This window comes from Aureococcus anophagefferens (genome assembly GCF_000186865.1).
Source record: "Aureococcus anophagefferens unplaced genomic scaffold AURANscaffold_4, whole genome shotgun sequence".
NCBI classification, from domain to species: domain Eukaryota; class Pelagophyceae; order Pelagomonadales; family Pelagomonadaceae; genus Aureococcus; species Aureococcus anophagefferens.
In genome coordinates this window covers 2192747-2211263 of record NW_008705564.1, presented here as the reverse complement: position 1 = coordinate 2211263, position 18517 = coordinate 2192747, and the positions used below count along the sequence as shown (strand labels likewise).

General features: G+C 70.2%; 3 protein-coding genes across 3 annotated transcripts; 2 read left to right on the top strand and 1 right to left on the bottom strand.

The window, feature by feature from the left end:
- Positions 1-83: 83 nt before the first annotated feature.
- AURANDRAFT_62288 (hypothetical protein) lies at positions 84-1220 on the top strand (the record flags this gene model as incomplete). Its single annotated transcript, XM_009036289.1, has 1 exon — positions 84-1220. One exon carries the CDS (start codon positions 84-86, stop codon positions 1218-1220), a length of 1137 nt encoding a protein of 378 aa, XP_009034537.1.
- Positions 1221-1484: 264 nt separating this feature from the next.
- On the bottom strand, positions 1485-12053 carry MUT9-3 (putative serine/threonine protein kinase; the record flags this gene model as incomplete). Its single annotated transcript, XM_009036136.1, has 11 exons — positions 1485-1907; positions 1945-2352; positions 2741-2753; positions 3581-4551; positions 4766-4891; positions 5086-5460; positions 6315-6524; positions 6743-7705; positions 8084-9557; positions 9765-10639; positions 11496-12053. The coding sequence occupies 11 exons, from the start codon at positions 12051-12053 to the stop codon at positions 1485-1487; spliced, it is 6396 nt and encodes a 2131-aa protein (XP_009034384.1).
- Positions 12054-13986: 1933 nt separating this feature from the next.
- On the top strand, positions 13987-15816 carry AURANDRAFT_62286 (expressed protein; the record flags this gene model as incomplete). Its single annotated transcript, XM_009036290.1, has 2 exons — positions 13987-14107; positions 15098-15816. 2 exons carry the CDS (start codon positions 13987-13989, stop codon positions 15814-15816), a joined length of 840 nt encoding a protein of 279 aa, XP_009034538.1.
- Positions 15817-18517: the final 2701 nt, after the last annotated feature.

Below are 18517 nucleotides of genomic sequence, written 5' to 3'. Positions count from 1 at the left end.
GCATCGAGACGCTGGCAATTGCTGCGCGAGGACCTTTGTGAATGCGCCGCGTGCTGCTCGCATACTTGGCGGCAACCACAGCGATGAGCACCTTCCAATCCGTGAGCGACGACAGCGAGGGCGGCGCGCTCGTCGTCTCGTCTGGCGGCGACGTCGAGGCGCTCGCCGGCCCGCTGCCGCTCGACGGCGACGGCCTGCTCGCCCTCGACGTGGCCCTCGCGCTCGCGGACGGGTCGCTGCTGCCGCTGGTCCCGCGCGGCAGCGCGCTGCCCGCGTCCGCCGAGGCGCTGCTGACGACCGCGGCCGACGGCCAGACGGCGATCGACGCGCTCGTCGTCGCGGCCGCGCGGCCGACGACGGCGGGCGCGGCGCGCCTCGCGCTGGCGTCGCACGCCGTCGCGCCGGCGCCGCGGGGCCGCGCGCAGGTCCTCGTCCGCGTGCAGTGCCGGCCGCGGCTCCTGCGCGCGCGGTTGAGCGACGTCGGCCCGCCGGACCGCGCGACGTCCGCGACGGCGCTCGACGCCGCGCCGCCGCCCGCGGCGCCTGCGACGCGCCTCCCGGCGCGCTGGCGCGCCGACGTCGGCGCGCCGCACGCGGCCTACTACTTCGCCGGCGTCGCCGTGGAACTCGAGCAGCGCGCGCCGCGCGCCGACGGCGCGGCGCCCGAGGGCGTCGGCGGCGACGTCGACGCGAGCTACACGGCGTCCCGCGTCTGGCCCGCGGCCTACGAGCTCGCGCGCCACCTCGAGGGCGGCGCCGTCGCCGGCGCGCGCGTGCTCGAACTCGGCGCGGGCGCGGGGCTCTGCGGCCTCGCGGCCGCCGCGGCCTTCGGCGCGGCGGCGGTCGTGCTCAGCGACCTGCCGGAGAACCTGCCGCTCCTCGAGCGCAACGCGAAGCGCAGCGGCGCCGCCGGCGTCGCCGTCGTCGCGCTCGACTGGCTCGCGCCGGACCTGCCGGAGGACCTGCCGCCGGCCGACGTCGTCCTCGCGGCGGACTGCGTCTTCTGGCCCCACCTCTTCGACCCGCTGCTCGACACGCTCGGCCGGCTCCGGCGGCGCAACCCGGACGCGACGCTCCTCATCAGCTGCACGCACCGCCTCGGCCGCACGGCCGAGTTCCTCCGGCGCGTCGCGGCCCGGGGCTGGGTCGCCGCCGCCGCGCCGAGGCCCGACCGGCCGGGCGCGGCGAACACCGACGTCTACGAGCTCCGCGTTCCGTAAAAATTAACTTGAACATACTCATTTTCTTCAACTTACATGTATCAGTTTCGGACTCAGCAACTGTACGGGTGCTGAGCAGGTCTGATGAGCCATGGGCTCCGCCGTGAGCTGTCCGACAATCTCCAAGGAAGAGGCCATTTTGGAACAGGCCCTCGGCGACCGCATAGCCTCGGTGCGCCGCGGCAATGCGCGGCAAGCTTGCTTTGTGGTAATTGCGGCGCAGGGGGCTACGGGGTAGGCGTGGGGTAGGGCATGACAGTGTAGTTAGGCGTCCGCGGGGCCGGCCGCGTCCTGCGCCACGTCCGCCCGCTTCACCGCCTCCGCGTCGACGGTGGCCGCGCCGCCGTCGTCGTTTGCGTCTTCCGCCCGCCGGACCCGACGCCGCAGCCCCGCGACGCAGGAGCGCAACTCGTCGCCGCTAAAGTTCGCGAGGATGATCAGCCAGACCGCGATGAGAAGCGTGGACGCGAGGAGCACGACGAGGAGGCTCGCGAACACCTTGCCCGAGAAGACGCCGTCGTGCTGCTCGAGATTGTCCGTCGCGAAGACCATCAGCGCGTAGAAGAAGACGAGGACGAGCTCGGTCTGCGCCACTTCCGAGACAACGCCGTCGTCCTCCTCGACGTAGGGCTCGTAGTGGCTGAAGACGCGGTAGGAGATGAGGCTGCCGAGGAGCCCGATGGCGATCTGGGAGATGGAATCGGGCACGAACATGGACAGGCACCCCGTGAGGAAGATGCGGCGGGAGACCTCGTAGACCACGGAACGGGTCGAGGGCGTCGAGCGCGTAGTCGCGGAGCTCCGCGCTGGACAGCTGCATGCCCGTGGCGACGCGGTGCTGGTTGGCGAGGACCTTGAGGCGCAACTGCGTCGCGCGGAGGCCGCCGTTGGCGTTCGCTGAGAGCGCGGCGAGGTCGCGCCGGACGTCGCTTGCGTCCCCGGCCTTGTACTCCTCGATGAGCGAGAGGAAGATGCCCTTGGACGAGATGTCGCCCTTGGCCTGGATCAGCAGGTCGACGTAGACCTGCGCCGTGCCCTCCAAGCGCGTCTCGAGCGCGTACATGAGGGCGCGGGCGATGTAGCTCTTCTTGGCTCCGGAGCCGGTCCCGCTCGGCAGGAACGAGTCGTAGAACTTTGCCCGCGAAGTTGTCCTCCTCGTACTTGCGGAGGAAGGCGAGCGTCGGCGGCCCGCGCGCCGTCAGGCCGCGCACCCAGGCGCGGAGCGCGATGGCGCCGGCGCTGTTGGTGTCGGGCGGGTTGAACGCGGGGAGTTTGTCAAACATTTTCGCGAAATTTGACGTGTCGGTCTCCGTCTCGTCGGTCATGATGACGGCTGGTAGACGCGGAGCGTCTACTGCAGTCCCAGCGCCCCGAGTGGAACGGGGCGCGACAGGAGGGGGCTGCGCCGCGGGCGGGGGCCAGTGTGGAATTCAAAATAAAATCCGAATAGTCCTGGGTCAAAAAGTTTGCACGATCAGTGCAATGTTGAAGTTACATCTCTACGTTTCCCCGGCCCGAACCCGCGACCCGCGCCTGAAACACGTCGGAATCGATGCGATTATACAATTTAACGAGCCGTGGTTGACTCAGTATGATATATTCGACCGATTTTGCCGAGGGTCGAACCAAATTGAAGCTCACCGGACCACGCGCGCGCGCGGTCTACGTACAGAGTAGTAACGCGTCCCGCCTCAGAATAATAAATAATACTTCTATTGGGGGGTCCTACGCCTATGGTTGAATTCCACACTGGCGGGGGCCTCTGGGGGGTCCCGGCCGGCGGACTCGGAGGGGCTGCCGCTCCGGGCCGTGTCGCGGCGGAATCCGACTCGGGATTCGCGGCGGCGTGGCGCGGGGCGGCGCTCCGGCGGAGAGCGGCGCTCAGCCGGAGCTGCGGCGGTGCTGGGGTTAGCAGGCTTACCCTGTGATCACAGGGCCGCAGAAAAGCAGCGTTAGTGGTCCATAGCCCAGACTCGGGGTGTGAGTGTTATAGGATACGGGGGATACCGCCGGGGGTATCTCTGGGTCCGCCCGCGTCCATCGCCGGCGCGGCCCGCGTGCCGCTGAACGTGGACGGCGAGCCGCAGTCCGAGCGCCTCACGACGGCCGACGAGTTCGCGGCGAAGCTCGCCGCGGCCGGCGTCGAGCTCCCCGCGGACCGGCCCATCGTGACGCACTGCGGCTCGGGGGGCCGCGGGGGCAAGGCCGCGGCCATCCTCCAGGGCCTCGGCTACGACGCGCACAACGGCGGCTCGCCCGCGAACGTCGCCGCGGCGCTCGCGATCGCCGGCGCGACCTCCCCCTAGCGCCTTCGCGCGGCCGAAGCGGCAACCGACCCTAGGGAGCACCCTTAGACGGACTTGGCCTCGTTGAGGCGCGCGAGGAACGAGTGGCCGCCGCCGCCGCCCGAGCCGCCGGAGGGCCCCGCGATGGCCGCGGAGTGGCCGCCGCGCGCGGTGTCCCGGATGGAGAAGAGCGACGCGAGCAGCGTCTCCGTGGCCATGCGGTCCGCGCGGTGCTCCGCGAGGCACTGCTCGACGACGCGGCCGAAGACGTCCGCGACTGAGCCGCCGCAGTCGCCGCGGACGCGCGCGTCGAGCAGCGCGGCGCCGTCGAAGCCCTTCGAGCGCGCGTAGGACGCGAGGTCCGGCGGCGAGCGCGCCGGCTCGAAGGCCGCCGCGCCCGTCATGAGCTCCAGCAGCACGACGCCGAGCGAGTAGACGTCGGAGCCCGGCCCGACCTTGCCCGTCCGCGCGTACTCCGGGCAGATGTAGCCCCAGGACCCCTTGAGGTTCATCGTCGTCATCTGGCTCGCCCGGTCACTCATGAGGCGCCCGAGGCCGAAGTCGCAGAGCTTGGCGACGACGGGCGGCTCCGTGAGCAGCACGTTCGCGGTCTTGACGTCGCCGTGGACGATGGCGCCCTCGGGCCAGGCGTGGAGGAAGTTCAGCCCCCGCGCGACGTCGATGGCGACGCCGAGCCGCAGCGACCACGTCAGCGGCGCGTAGGTGTCGTTCGCGCAGGCCAGCCGCTCCTCGACGGAGCCGCCGCGCGCGAGCTCGTAGACGAGGCAGGGCCCCTCGGTCTCGTAGCCCAGGAGCAGGATCAGGTTCCGGTGCGTCGCGCGCGCGAGGAAGCGCACCTCGTTCGCGAACTCGGCCGCGCCCTGCATCGACGCCGCGTCCAGCCGCTTCACCGCGACGTCCAACCCCGCGAGGCGCCCCCGGTAGACCGCGCCGAAGCCGCCGCGGCCCAGGAGCCGCGCGTCCGAGAAGCCGTCCGTCGCCGCCGCCAGCGCGGCGGCGTCCATCTGCTCGAGGTGCGAGTTGGCCTGCGCGGGGAACGACCGGTGAAAAAAACGCCCCGTCCGGCGAAACCGTCGAACCTCTCTCTCTCGGTCACATCACGGTCGTTTCGGCGGATTTGTGGAGGCATCGTGTTCTCTCGGCAAGAGTTCCTTTCAAGACGGTGAAACAAGTAGGTCACAACGGTGCGCATACGCGCGTAGCGAAGTCGGGTTCGTTTCCCGCCCCGGAGTCGGCCACGTGGCGCTGCGCGGACGCGTTGAGCGCCGCGGGGAAGTCGCCCGGCGGCGGCGCCTCCTTGGCCTCGGCGGCCTGGGGCGCCGTGGGCCGGGGCCAGCCCCGGTCGAGCAGCGCGGCGACGGCGGCCTGGGCAGGACAAGAGTGCGAAATTCCCAACTTCAAAGGCTCCTCTCTCGGCCATTTTCCACTCGTTTCGGCTGACTTTTGGACGAGCGATCATCTCTCGGAACGGTCTCGAAGCGTGGATGCTTTTTCCAGAACGCGCGCGCGCGGAACACTCACGTTGAAGCGACGTTGAATCACCCTTGTCCTGCCCTGACGGCGGCCTCGACGTCGTAGTGCTGCGCGTTGAGGGCCGCGATGATCGCGTCGTCGCTCAGGTCGGACGCGGGCGCGCCGAGGGTCTCCCGCACGGCGGACACGGCGCTGAGCTGCGTCGTGAGCAGCTCCTCCATCTCCGGGTTCCGCGGCGCGGCGCCGGGCCGCGACGCCGGCGCGGGCACGCGCGCGTCGAACGCGGACCCCGCGACGGCGCCCGGCGGGATGACCGCGCGGAGCGTGCGGCCGGCGACGGTGAAGGCCGCGGTCTGGCCCGGCGCCATGCCCGGCGGGACGATGACGCGCACGGTCGCATACTCCGGCGGCGGCGCCGCGCCGGCGGGCGCCGGCGCGCCGGCGGGCGCCGCGGTCCCCGCCTGGGACGCGCGCCGCTGCGTGCTGCCCGCGGCGCCCATGGCGTCGCGACCGGGCGGCGCCTTCCGTGCCGCCGCCGCCCGCGGAGCCCGCAGCCGCGGGCGTGGTCCAGCCCCGCACGAGCCCCGAGAATGGGATGCCCGCAAAGTTGCTTGCGTCGTGCTTGCACGCAACGGTGCCGCGGACTTGCAACGCGCGGCGTCGGAGGCTGCCCCGCCGCGCCGCCGCGCCGCGCGCGCCCGAGGGCCATGGGCAACTCGCTCGCCGTGTCGGTGATCAGCCAGGTCGTGCAGAGCAACCGCGCCGAGCTCATGGCGCTGAAGAAGCGGGCCATGCGGGGCCACCGGGGCACCATCGACCGCGAGGCCTGGGAGGCGGCCGAGGTCGCCGCGTCCATCGACGAGAGCGACCGGGAGATCTACGAGCGGCTGTTCACGCTCTACGACAAGCGGGGCAACAACGAGGTCCACGTGCGCGAGTTCCTCAGCGGCCTCGCGACCATCGTCAACGCGACGCTCGAGGAGCGGCTCCACGTCGCGATGGAGATGTGGGACGACAAGGGCACGGGCTACCTGAGCCAGGCCGAGGTCCAGAGCTGCTTCCTCTCCATGAGCCGCACCTGCGACTACTTCGGCGACGAGAAGATGTCCTACGAGCAGATCGAGGAGCTCGTCCAGTCCATGTTCGACACGTTCGACGCGAACCTCGTGGACCTGAAGATGCGCTACCGGGACCACATCTCCGACTTCGCCGTCCACCCCATCATGGAGATCTTCATCGGGCGCCAGACCCTCGACAGCTAGGCTTCGTCCTTACGTGTTGTTTTTCGCCTCTAGCGGGGCGCGGCGAGCTCGACGTGCTTGCCCGGCTGCCAGTTGTTCTTGGCGCGGGTCCGGCGCCAGAGCACGCAGACGCGCAGGTCCCGGCCGGGCATGGCCCGGTCGCAGGGGCCGAGGACGACGCCCAGGTCTCCGGCGCGCACATCCTCGTAATCGACCTTGGCGCGGATGACGTCGTTCTTCCGGACGTCGTGGCCGGGGACGAGCGGCGCGTGCGCGAGCGCCGCCTGGGCAGGACAAGGGTGATTCAACGTCGCTGCAACGTGAGTGTTCCGCGCGCGCGCGTTCCGGAAAAAGCACCCACGCTTCGAGAGCGCTCCGAGAGATGATCGCTCGTCCAAAAATCAGCCAAAACGAGTGGAAAACGGCCGAGATATGAGGCTTTGAAGTTTGGAATTTCGCTCTCTTGTCCTGCCCTGAGCGCCGCCGCGGGCGCCGTCGCCACCCTCGTGTCCCCGAAGTCGACGACGAGGCCGCCGCGCAAGGCGTCCGCGCCTTTGACGACGCCGCGGTCGCCCGGTGCCACGCGCGCGCCGACGGCCGCCGTCGCGACGACGCGGTCCTCCTTCGCGAACGTCGCCTCGAGGTCCGCGAACGCGAGCTGCGCGCGCGTGTAGGAGTAGCGGCCCTTGGCCCCGAAGTCGACGAGGACGCGCGACTCGAAGGCGTCCAGGTTCGGCGACGAGCAGGGGCCGACGACGGCGCCCGGGTCGCCGACTTCCACGCGCTCGAAGCCCGCGCACGCCACGACTTGGTCGCCCTTGGCGAGGCCGCCCGCGAGGGGCGCGTGGGCGAGGTGTTTCGCCTGCGCTTTGAAGCGCCGGCGGCCGTCCGACACCCAGACCTCGCCGTCGCCCGGCGCGAGGCCGACGACGACGCCCGACCCGCCGCTCGCCGCGTCGGTAACTTTGTCGCCGAGCACGACGTCGTCGCGGCCCTCGACGAGGGGCGCGCGGTGGCACTGCTGGCCCACGACGTAGTTGTAGAGCGCGCCGCCCCCGAAGTCGACGCGCGCGCGGCCCGCGTCGCCGCGGCGGCCCGCGACGAGCGCGACGACCTGGCCCCGGTCGCCGACCCGGACGGTCTTGTGCGGCACGTCGGCGACGACGCGGTCGCCGACGGCGACGTCGTAGACGAGCGACAGCCGCGCGCCCGCCTCGTCGCCGCTCGCCGACGACGCGTCGTCGCCGTCGTCGTCGGCCGCGGCGCGCCGCTTGATGGCGTCGAGGGCCGCGGCGGCGCCGCGGTAGGCGACGGCGAAGGCCGCGCCGGCGGCGGCGGCGACGCAGAGCGTGCGGCGCTCGGCGGCCGTGAGGTGGAGACGCGTCGGGACGCGCCGCGCGCACGCGCGCAGCGCCGCGGCGAGGCGCTGGGTAGGGTCCGTCATGGCCGCCATTGCGATCGAGGCCTGCGACAGTGCGAGCCGGCCGGCCGTGCCCTTCACCTCGCATTCAACATGCGGACGATCACCTCGGTCATGGCGGCCGTTGCGCTGGATTTGCGGCCGGGCCTGCGGCCCTTCAGCAACCCTTCACCCAACCATCCGATCCCGAAATTAACACGTCCCGGGGGCCCTCGAAAGCCCCCGGGGGAGAGCACAGCACAATCAGCCCGGCGGCGGGTCGCCGTGGGCGTACCAGCAGTCGGCGCCGCGGCGGCAGCCCGCCGGCGACGCGAAGAAGCGGCACCGGGGCCGGTCCGCGGGCTCGCAGGCGCCCTTCGCCGCGGGCGCGCGGGCTCGGAGGCGGTCCGCGCCGCGGCCGCCGCGCGCCGCGCCCCGCCGCACGGGCCCCGCGTAGGGCGCGGGGAAGGCCATGGGCGCGCCGTCGCGGTAGATGGGCCCGAGCGTGATGGGCTCGGGCAGCTCGTGCGGCGGCGGCGCCGCCGCGGCGCCGGGCGAGCCCGGCGGCGGCGGCGGCGCGCGCGCGTAGGCCTGGGCGTAGGCCGCCGCGTAGGCCGCCGCGTAGGCCGGGTCGTAGCCCTCGTAGCCCTCCGGCGGGTACGCGTAGTAGCCCGCGCGCGGGTCCCAAGTGTACGCGCGGTTGCTCGGCTCCGGCTCCGCGCCGAGGTCCGCGAGCGGGCCCCCGTAGTCCGCGCGGCCCTCGAGAAATGGCACGACCGCGCGCTCGACGTGGCCCCGGCCGTCCGCGCGAATCAAGAGCGGGCTCGCGAAGGGCACGTCCGTCTCGTCGTCGCGCAACGTCTCCAGCGCCGCCGCGACCTTGGCGAAGTCGAGCGACGGCGCGGCGCCGAACCACGCGTCCTCCGCGCCGCTCCCGTCGTCGAAGACGGGGCGGAGGTTGGGCGGCAGCAGCCGCGCGCACTGCTTCCCGGGCAGGAGGCAGGCCAACGCCTCCAACGGCTTCAGCGGCGGCACCCAGGGCTCGTCGCGCGCGCCGCCGGGTTCCGAAACGCCGCCGCGCGCCGCGTGCGCGATGACCGCCTCGGGCGGCGGCGCCGCCGGCCGCGCGTAGCGCACGGAGCTATCGCGCACGTGGCCGCGCACGTAGGCCCCTAAACACCACTCGAGCGACGCCAGCCACTCGGCCTCGTCCCACGCCGCGCCGTCGGCGTCGGGCTCCGTCGACGCGGAGCTCGACCCGTCGTCCTCCTCGGGCCGCAGGCCCGGCGGCGGGCAGGCGGGGCAGGCGTCGCCCGCGGGCGTCGGCCAGTCCTCGGCGAGCTGGCCGAGCTCGTGCGCGTGCACGCACGCCGGCTCGTCGCACTTCGTGCCCCGAGGACACACCGCGACGCACCACGCGGGGTCCCGCCGGACCTTCGTCGTCCGGCTCCGCCCGTAGCCCGTGCAGTTCGCCGCGCGGCACCGCACCTCGAGCGGGCCGGACCCGGCGTCGACGAAGATCTCGACGCGCGACGCGACGGCGTCGCCGGGCACGCCGACCAACGGCCGCCGCGCGTCCGCGGCGACGGCGTCGCGCCAGCCCGCGCCCCCGGCCCGGCGCCACTGCACGCGGTACGTCAGCGTCTCGGCCCCGGACGCGACGGCGCCGAAATCCTTGGGCGTCAGCACGCGCACGGCCACGCGGTCCGCGCGCCGCACCAAGGTCACCTCGACGGCGCGCGGCGCCGACGGCCCGCCGCGCGCGGTCCGCGCGTGGCTCCGCGCGTCCTCGACGACGCGCCGCCGCTTGAGCTCGATGGTCTCCGCGTCGTGGCGGTCCTCGAGGAGCGACGCGAGCACCGCGCCGTCGACGCGGCCCGTCGCCTCGTCGTAGAGCGGCCGGAGGCCCTCGACGTACCTGTGTGGAAAATCTTCAACCCGACTTCAATGTGAGCATATGCGACAGTTTCGACGCAAGCTATTCGGCTGTGCTTCGAGAACTCGACGAGAGCAATCGATTCGTCCAAAAATCAGCCGAATCGACTTCGATTTGATCGAGCTAGAGAGTTCTGAAGTTTGGTCAGGACCCCCTGAACCAGTGGTTGGTTTCCACACAGCGACGTACGCGCCCCAGAGCTCGTCGGACGCGACGGACAGCGGCGGCAGGTAGTCGTTGCCCCCGGCCACGAGCGCCAGGCACGCGAAGTCCAGCGCGAGCTGGCGCCGCGACCGGTCGCCGCGGCCCTCCGCGGACGCCGTCAGCGCTTCGACGAGCTCGCCGACGTCGTAGACGCGGCCGACGTCGTTCATGACCACGAGGCTTCTTAAGCCCGGCCCGAAGGTGTCGTCGCCGTCGCACGCGCGGCACAGCGCCATGACGACCATGTCCGCGTCGCCGCCGTAGACGACGACGTCCTCCGGCGCGGCCGCGGCCTCCGCGAGCGCCGCGACGTATTCCAGGCACTTGAGCTCGCCGTCGCCGGGCACGGCCGCGTCGCTCACGAAGACGGCGCGGAAGCCCTGGGCCTGCGTGTCGCCGTAGTGGTTCCGCTTGCAGCGCTTCTCCGCCCACGCGCCCAGCTCCCGGCTGAGCTTGGCCGAGAACTCCGTGCCCGGGGCGACTTCTAAAACGTCGTAGCCCCGCGGCCGCGCGTCGCCGCCGGCGCCGGGCGCCACGACGCCGTCGGCGCGCGCGCCGTCCTTGCTCTTGAGCCGCCGCAGGCGCGCGGACGCGAGCTTGGCCGCCGGCGCGGGCCCTTCGAGCAGCGCGGCGACGGTGCGCCGCGCGCGGACGACGCTGTGCGCGGACGCGACCCGGGGCGCCGCGAACAAGGATTCGACGCGCCCGAGCACGCGCTTCACGGCGTCGCGCGGGTTCTTGCAGCGCCGCGCCGCCGACTGGCAGATCTTGGTCATGTCGAGGACGACGTGATCGGCGAAGAGCGTCTCGCCGCGCGTTTCGGTGGCGAAGTCGAAGCGCTCGAGCATCCAGGCGTGGAACTTGCTCGCGCCCATGGTGCGTTAGTCGCGCGGTGTGTTGCGTCGCGCGGCGCCGCGGCAATGTTCGCGCGTCTTTTGGGTTCGGGGGTCGAGGGCCGGTTCTCGGCGCCTCGTCAACCGATTCCGGCCACCGTCGCGCGGACGCGCGCGCAGCGCGGTCGCAGTGGACCACCGGCGACGCCGGCTGGGTTTCGGCCGCGGTTGATGCAGCACCCAGCTGGATTCTCACCCGACGAGGGCTCCTTGCAAAAGCTCGAGCCGATCCAAAGCGGAGCGCCGATGTGATTTGCGCGAGTTTGAAGGTCACTTGAAGCTACCCAGCGGCCCCGCCCGCGCGCGCGTCCGTGCTCCAGCGCACGTCCATGCTCCAGCGGTCCACGTCGACGCCGGCCTTCCTCGTGCGGAACCCGCGCGCGTCCATGGTCCAGCGGCCCGCGCCCGCCGACGACGCGTCGGACCAGTCCGCGCCGCCGGACCTCGAGCGCGAGCCCACGCCCATGCCCGCGGCGCTCCGCGACAAGTACCGCAAGCCGCCGACGGTCCGGCTGCCGTCCAAGGACCCGCCGCGGCGGCGGAACTCGCTCCTACAGCACGTCTAGTTAGCACCGCCGGGGGAGCAAAGCGAAGAGACCGCCCGCGGCGCACCGCTGGGCACGCCAGTGGTAGAACGCCGCGCCGAAGGCCGCGCCGCCGAGGTGCGCGGCGAAGTCGACGCCGCTCCGCCTTCGGACCAGCGCGTCGAGCGCGAGGGAGCAGAGCATCGCCGTCGACGCGGGCATCTCGAGCCCCGGGACGCCGTAGAACGCGGTCGTCGCGGCGCGCGCGCGGCCTCGAAGGCGAGCATGGCGAAGAGGACGCCCGACGCGCCGCGCGTCTCCGAGTAGCCGCGGAGGAGCGCGTCGAGGACGATGGACGCGCCCGAGCTCGCGGCCGCGGCGGCGCCGACGAACGCCCAGAACGACGGCCGGTCCCCCAGCCGCTCCGCGAGCCGCGGCGCCGCGCGGCCGAGCGCCAGGCCGTTCATGCTCAGGTGCAGCGCGTCCTCGTGGGCCAGCGCCGCGAGGACGAGGCACCAGACGCGGCCGCTCCGCGCGTTCGCCGCGCTCGCCGCGCAGTGGCGCCGGAGCCAGCCCCGCGACGGCAGGCCGAGCGCGTGGAGCGCGAAGCCCGCGACGACGAGCGCGACGAGCAGCGTCGCGTCGTCGGCGGCCGCGCCCCGGAGCAGCGCGCCGCCGCGGAGCGCGACCCAGGCCCCGTAGGCGCCGACGTGCCAGGTCGGCTTCCCGCCCACGGCGACCTCGGCGACGGCGCAGACGCCGAGCGACCGGTGCTTGTCGATCGCCGGCGCGAACCAGAGGCCGTCCTCGCGCACGCGGTGCTCCCTCAAGTCCTGGACCGTCGGCACGGAGCACATGGCGGCGACGATGGCGATCACGAGGACGGCGAGCAGGGAGTGGAGCTGCCACTGCACCGTCTCCTTCTAGCGCGACCGGGGCGACCGCGCGCGGTAGATCGCGCCGTCGCCGCTCACGTAGACCATGCAGCTCGACCTCACAGCTCGCGCTGCGTCCAGGAGCGCAGCGTGTCGATCTGCTCGGCAGCAGCCGCGGCTGCCCAGCATCCCCATGAGAATAGAACAAAACCCAGAGAACTCTCGGATCTCTGCAAAATCTGGCGGCCCAGCGAGCCGCACAGGCTCTCACTGGCGACGCCGTGAACCCGATCTCGTCGCTCGTGGGGTCCAGCTCCCATAAACGCGTGCGCTATACGGATTATACGTAGGACCTCTATGTGGGGGCGAATCCAGCGTCCGCGGAGGGTTCCTAGACGCTTTGGGGAGGTAAAGTAACGTTTTTGGGCTTCGGGCGGCGCCCCCCGGCGAAATCGATCACTTTACCTTTCTCAAACCCCCGGCGACGGTGTGCGGACGAAAAATACCACAGCGTAGTTGAGAGGATGGCGCTACCATCTCAGCGCGCTGCGCGCGGTGGACTTGCTGCGCTGCGTGCCTGACCTCACACCCATTCGCGAGGGTCGTTTCTGCGCTCTGGCCAGCGACGAAGTCGAAATTTTCTCCCGCGCTGCGCGCGGGGCGGGTGCGGCGACTCTGTGGCAGCGGCGTCTGCGGCGGCGGCGGCTGCGCGGAGCGGCCTCATTTTCCGGCGAGGGCGCGATCGCTTGCACGCCGTGCGCGAGCGACACGTGCAGCTGCGCCGGTTCTGGACCGCTACGCGCGCTGGATCCCGCCGAATTTTTTCTCCCGCGCTTCGCGCGGCAAGGAGGCGCTCCAGACCAAAACCGGTGCTTGGGCGCTGCGCGGCTTCATGGAGGTGGTCTAGAACATGTCCGAGGAAGCCATGGACTTGCTCTCCGCTATAATCTCCACGCGCGCGCGCGTGACGACGACGACGACGACGACGACGACGACGACGGCCGGCCGGCCGGCCGACCGACTGGGGCCGGGGCCGACGGCGCAAATGGCGTCCGTCGACGCCTCTGGCTTCGGCTCTGCGTCCCCGGGGTAAGACCAGGCGTCCCCGGCGTCGTAGCGGCCGTAAATGTACTTTTCCGGATTTCCGACGATGTTGCTTCTGTTTATGGGAGCTGGACCCGGCTTGATCTGAGATCAGCCCCCCCAGGCTTTGCTCGTTTTGTCAGATCTGGGCTAAAACGCGTCTTTCGCTAGCCGATGCAGCGGTTCCAGGACTTGGCGCGGCGCTCGGTCTGTGGACCTTGCCGCGCCTCGGGCCCGGGTGCGAGTCGCTCGGGAAAGACCATCGGTCGAAGGCGAGCAACTTAGTTCGCGTCGGGGCAGCCCGTGGATGACGAGAACGGCCGTTAATGGTGGGGGGCGACCGACGAGAGGCCCAACTTAGTTCCAGGGCTCGAGCGGGCCGCGGCATCTCGAGTAAACACCGCCTGGAATGTCCCTCCCGAGTGGCCTGTCAAGGTTGCCGCGGCCCGAACGCCGCATGCATTGCGCAGTGAGCGCCGTGTCACCCGCGGCGCCGCGCGCCTCCCGGAGCCGGTGAGGTGATCTCGATCAAATCGGCTCGAGCCGAAGGGCTGCCGCGAGGGCATCTGATCGCCCTCATGACGAACGATTCCCGACGCTCTGTGACTCGAAGGCGACCGAAATTCGGGTCGGGGGAAGCTGCCGCGCCCCATTCCACCCCCTGAGGCTGCCCGTTTGCGCCACCTCGCAATCGTCCGGATGTCGCGTCTTTTCATGTGCATGTTTGCGGACCTCAAAGCCGCTGGGATCGTTGCACGTCGCTGCATATTCGAGGAGCACGGGGCCCTCTAAGACGCGGAAGCCGCGATTCGGCCTCGGCTACAGCGCCGTCATGACGAGCGTCCTCGTGGCCCTCGTCGCCGCGACGGAGCTCGGCGTGCTGATGACGCCCGATCTGAACGTCGCGATGCGCAGCGTCGGGCGCTGCGCGTCGGACGCGGGCATGGGCTCGCGTTAGTGAAGTCCGATGCTCAGGTTTTAAACCCAGGTCTTTTGGTCTGATTCCCAGGTTTGATGCTTTTCCAGGTCTTTTTGAGTATGAAACCCAGGTCTTTTGGAGGTCCATTTTTTTATTATCCCCCCTATATAAATTACAGATATGTTTGCCGCTTGACGACAGGATGCCCCAACCCGTTTGTCCGCAGGAGTGCGCATGCGACGTCTGGGCTGCCCCGACGCCGCCAGAACCGCTATTCCCGGGCCAAGGAAGTGCACTGGAGCACGCCAGTGAGTTGCGCCGGCGCTGCCCCATCCTTTTGGCGGAGTACATTCGGTCGATCACTGCGGCTGCGGGCTGCGCGCGCGCCCACTCGATTTCGGGATCCCGTCTATTACCGTCACAGTTTCACCCACTGAGCTAAAATGGCCTTCCCTATGCCGTTCTGTGTCTGATTGTAGGTTCGAATGCCCGCGCGCGCGCGCGCGCGGCGGCGGCGGCGGCGGCGGCGGCGGCGGCGGCGGCGGCGGCGGCGACGACGACGACGACGCTGCTGCTGCTGCTGCTGCTGCTGAAGGTGATGGAGGTGATTGTGGTCCACCTGTGGCCCACCGCCGGCGACCTGGACCACGCCCTGGGCGACTTCTAGGTTTTTTTCGTAATTCGAGGGCCTGGGTTTCAATCCCAGGTCTCTCTTAGTCTGAAACCCAGGTCTGATGCTCGATGCCCAGGTCTCTAGTCTCTGGGTCTCTGATGCCTGACCTTCACTAGCTCGCGTTCTATCCACAAGGCGAACAACCGCCGCGGCTTCGCGCAGGGCAGGAAAAGGGTGATTCAACGTCGCTTCAACGTGAGTGTTTCGCGCGCGCGCGTTTCGAAAGCAGCATCCACGCTTCGAGAGCGCTCCGAGAGATGATCGCTCGTCCAAAAATCAGCCGAAACGAGCGGAAAACGACCGAGATAGGAGCCTTTGAAGTTGGGAATTTCGCACCCTTTTCCTACCCAGGCTTCGCGATCTTCACGCAGGGCGTCGACGAGGAGAACCGGGCCTTCAACTACGCCTCTCTCGCCAAGGTCGTCGCGCCGGCGCTCTCGGAGATCGAGGCCTTCTCGCGCAAGATGGTCGGGCCGGCCTTGCACGCGAGCGTGCGGGTGTTGGTGAACGGGCCGACGAAACGGGCAGCCGACGCCCTCGGCCGGCACGCGGACAAGCGCATGTGGCGGAAGAAGTACCCGTGGCTCAAGCAGGTGAGACTGATCGTCGCGACCGCGGCGTGCATCGTCCACTTCACGATCATGGTCATGGACGACAAGGGCCGGGCGGTCCCTTCCTTCGGCGTCTTCGCGTCCGTGTTCAAGGACGTCGCGGCGTACGAGGCCTACTTCCTCGTCGCGACGTCGGCCGGCCAGGCGGCCGTGGGCTACATAAACGTCAAGGGGAAGCGCCTCGCCCTCAAGGTGTTCCACAGGATCGTCGGCATCGACTACTGGCGCAACGTCCTCGTGCTCACCTGGCTGGTGAACGACGACCAGGAGGCCGACGAGACGCGCCGCCGGCTGAAAACGCACCTCCTCGACGCGTCGGCGCTGCCGGAGTCGACGCTCGTGGCCCCCAGCCCCGAGGCGCTCCGGGCGTGGCTCCTGCGGCACAATCGATCCGAGTACGTGGCAACGGGCGAGGCGGCGCGGCTCGCCACAAACCTGCGCGCGCGCGGCGGCGCCTAGTGAAGGTCAGGCATCAGAGACCCAGAGACTAGAGACCTGGGCATCGAGCATCAGACCTGGGTTTCAGACTAAGAGAGACCTGGGATTGAAACCCAGGCCCTCGAATTACGAAAAAAACCTAGAAGTCGCCCAGGGCGTGGTCCAGGTCGCCGGCGGTGGGCCACAGGTGGACCACAATCACCTCCATCACCTTCAGCAGCAGCAGCAGCAGCAGCGTCGTCGTCGTCGTCGTCGCCGCCGCCGCCGCCGCCGCCGCCGCCGCCGCCGCCGCCGCCGCGCGCGCGCGCGCGCGGGCATTCGAACCTACAATCAGACACAGAACGGCATAGGGAAGGCCATTTTAGCTCAGTGGGTGAAACTGTGACGGTAATAGACGGGATCCCGAAATCGAGTGGGCGCGCGCGCAGCCCGCAGCCGCAGTGATCGACCGAATGTACTCCGCCAAAAGGATGGGGCAGCGCCGGCGCAACTCACTGGCGTGCTCCAGTGCACTTCCTTGGCCCGGGATGGGCCCCGATAGCGGTTCTGGCGGCGTCGGGGCAGCCCAGACGTCGCATGCGCACTCCTGCGGACAAACGGGTTGGGGCATCCTGTCGTCAAGCGGCAAACATATCTGTAATTTATATAGGGGGGATAATAAAAAAAATGGACCTCCAAAAGACCTGGGTTTCATACTCAAAAAGACCTGGAAAAGCATCAAACCTGGGAATCAGACCAAAAGACCTGGGTTTAAAACCTGAGCATCGGACTTCACTAGCGGCGCCGCGCCGTGGCAGGGCGACTGGCAGTGGGTTCCGGAGAAGAAGGGCGGACTCGGATCGTGGCTTCACTTGGACGTCGATGCCGTGCGCGAGCGCGAAAAAGCTCAATCGAAGGCGAACACGGACCGCCGGAAGAAGGTCGCCTGTGAGGGCCAGGCGCTGCTCACGTGTGCTGGTTGTCATCGGCCGTTCGTGTCGCCGTGGGCTTTGAATATTCACTTGTCTTGGCGTCCTGTGACAAGGACATCACCGAGCTTTAGGCTAGGCTTCCAACACCCCCTGTTCTATGCTCGGTCACGAAAAATCGAAAGTCCCCAAATCGTCGGTTTTAGTAGCCTAAACGCCTTAATAGGTCCCACGAGGTCCCCGGAGGTCTCTGTTGGTCGGGAATCCAAAGCAGATTGCCGAGGCTTACGGACGAACCCGCGAAGACGACGGCGCGCGCGTCCGGCCGGAAGAACGGGATCAGCACGAAGAACGGCGCCATGTAGGCGAAGGTGTATTCCCAGCAGGTCACCGCATTCGCCGCGACGGGACACACGAGGCGGTTGAAGCGATGGTGGAACGCGTGCATCCAGAAGAGCCGCTTCGTGTGCATCGCCCGATGGGCCGCGTAGTAGCCTACGAAAACGCAACGATGCGCAGCGTCATGGCCGCGGGGCGCCGCGTTCGCGCCGACGGCGTGGCCGAGGGTCATGCAGACGCCGACGGCGAGGCTCTCCGCCGCGGGCCGTCGTTCGCGCGCCGCGAACAGATTCACGCCGCCGCAGTAGATCAACGGGCCGAGCACGAGGTTGTTGGACAGGTTCGCGACGACGGCCTGCCGGTAGAGCCGCGCGTCCTTGCGGACTATGTCGCGCACGGCGTCGAAGCTGAGCAGCTCGAGGAGCACCGTGGCGGCGAGAGTGCAGATGCCGACCATCAATCCGTCCGCCAGCCCGCCGGGCCAGCCGCGCGGCGACGGCAGGATCTCCGACGGCCGCTCCCACCAGCACTCCATCGCGGCGTGCGGCAGCCGCTCCATCACTGCTCCTGTCGGCGCGGCGCGCCGAACGGCGCCTCTGGCGGTCGGGCCGAGTACGGGCAGCCCTGCCTCAACATCAACCTAAAAGGTAAACTTTGCAAAAAAGGCTGTTGCAAAGCGCGCCGCCGACGCCGACGCCGACGCGCCGCGCCGATCGAACGCGATGCCATCACTTGGGCAGGTGCTAAGCAAGCAGGCGCACGCGCCGGCGGCGCCGCCGCCGTCGTCGCCCGCGGGCAAGCAGGCCGTCTGGCCGCGGTCCGCGGACCGCGGCAAACCAAGCTCGCAAGCACTACAAACCCACGAGCGGCTCTACGAGCCGGCCTACGACACGAGCGACGCCGCGCGCTACGAGTCCGCGAGCCGCGCGACCTTCAGCAAGGCCGCGCTCGAGCGGCACGTGCCCGGCGCGGCGACGCTGAGCGACCGCGTGCTCCAGGCCGAGGACGCGCTCGAGACGGGCGACGAGTCCGGCCCGAGCGACCTGCGCTTCCGCAGCGGCCTGCGCGCGGCGGCGCGGCCGCCGCGCCAGTTCCGCGACGGCTGCGGCAAGGCCGGCCCGCGCTGCGTCACGGGCCGCATGCGCCTCACGTCGCGCGATTTGCAGGCGCACGCGCCGATCTTCAAGGAGCGGCCTTTAGAAGCGCCCGCGGGCCCGCGCTTCGTGACGGCGACGGCCGCGGCGCACACGGGCGCGCCGCCCGGCGACCCCGCGAAACAACAACTCAGCCACGAGCGGCTCCAGCGGTCCGCGGGCGTCGCCGCGGCCGTCGCGTTCCCGGGCGAGGCGCCGCGCTACGCGCCCGAGAGCGGCGCCTACCGGAGCCACGACCACGCCGCCGTCCGCGCGCCCGGCGAGGCGGGCCGGGGCAGCGCGGCGTCGGGCGTCGACCGCATCCGCAAGACGCGGGACGCG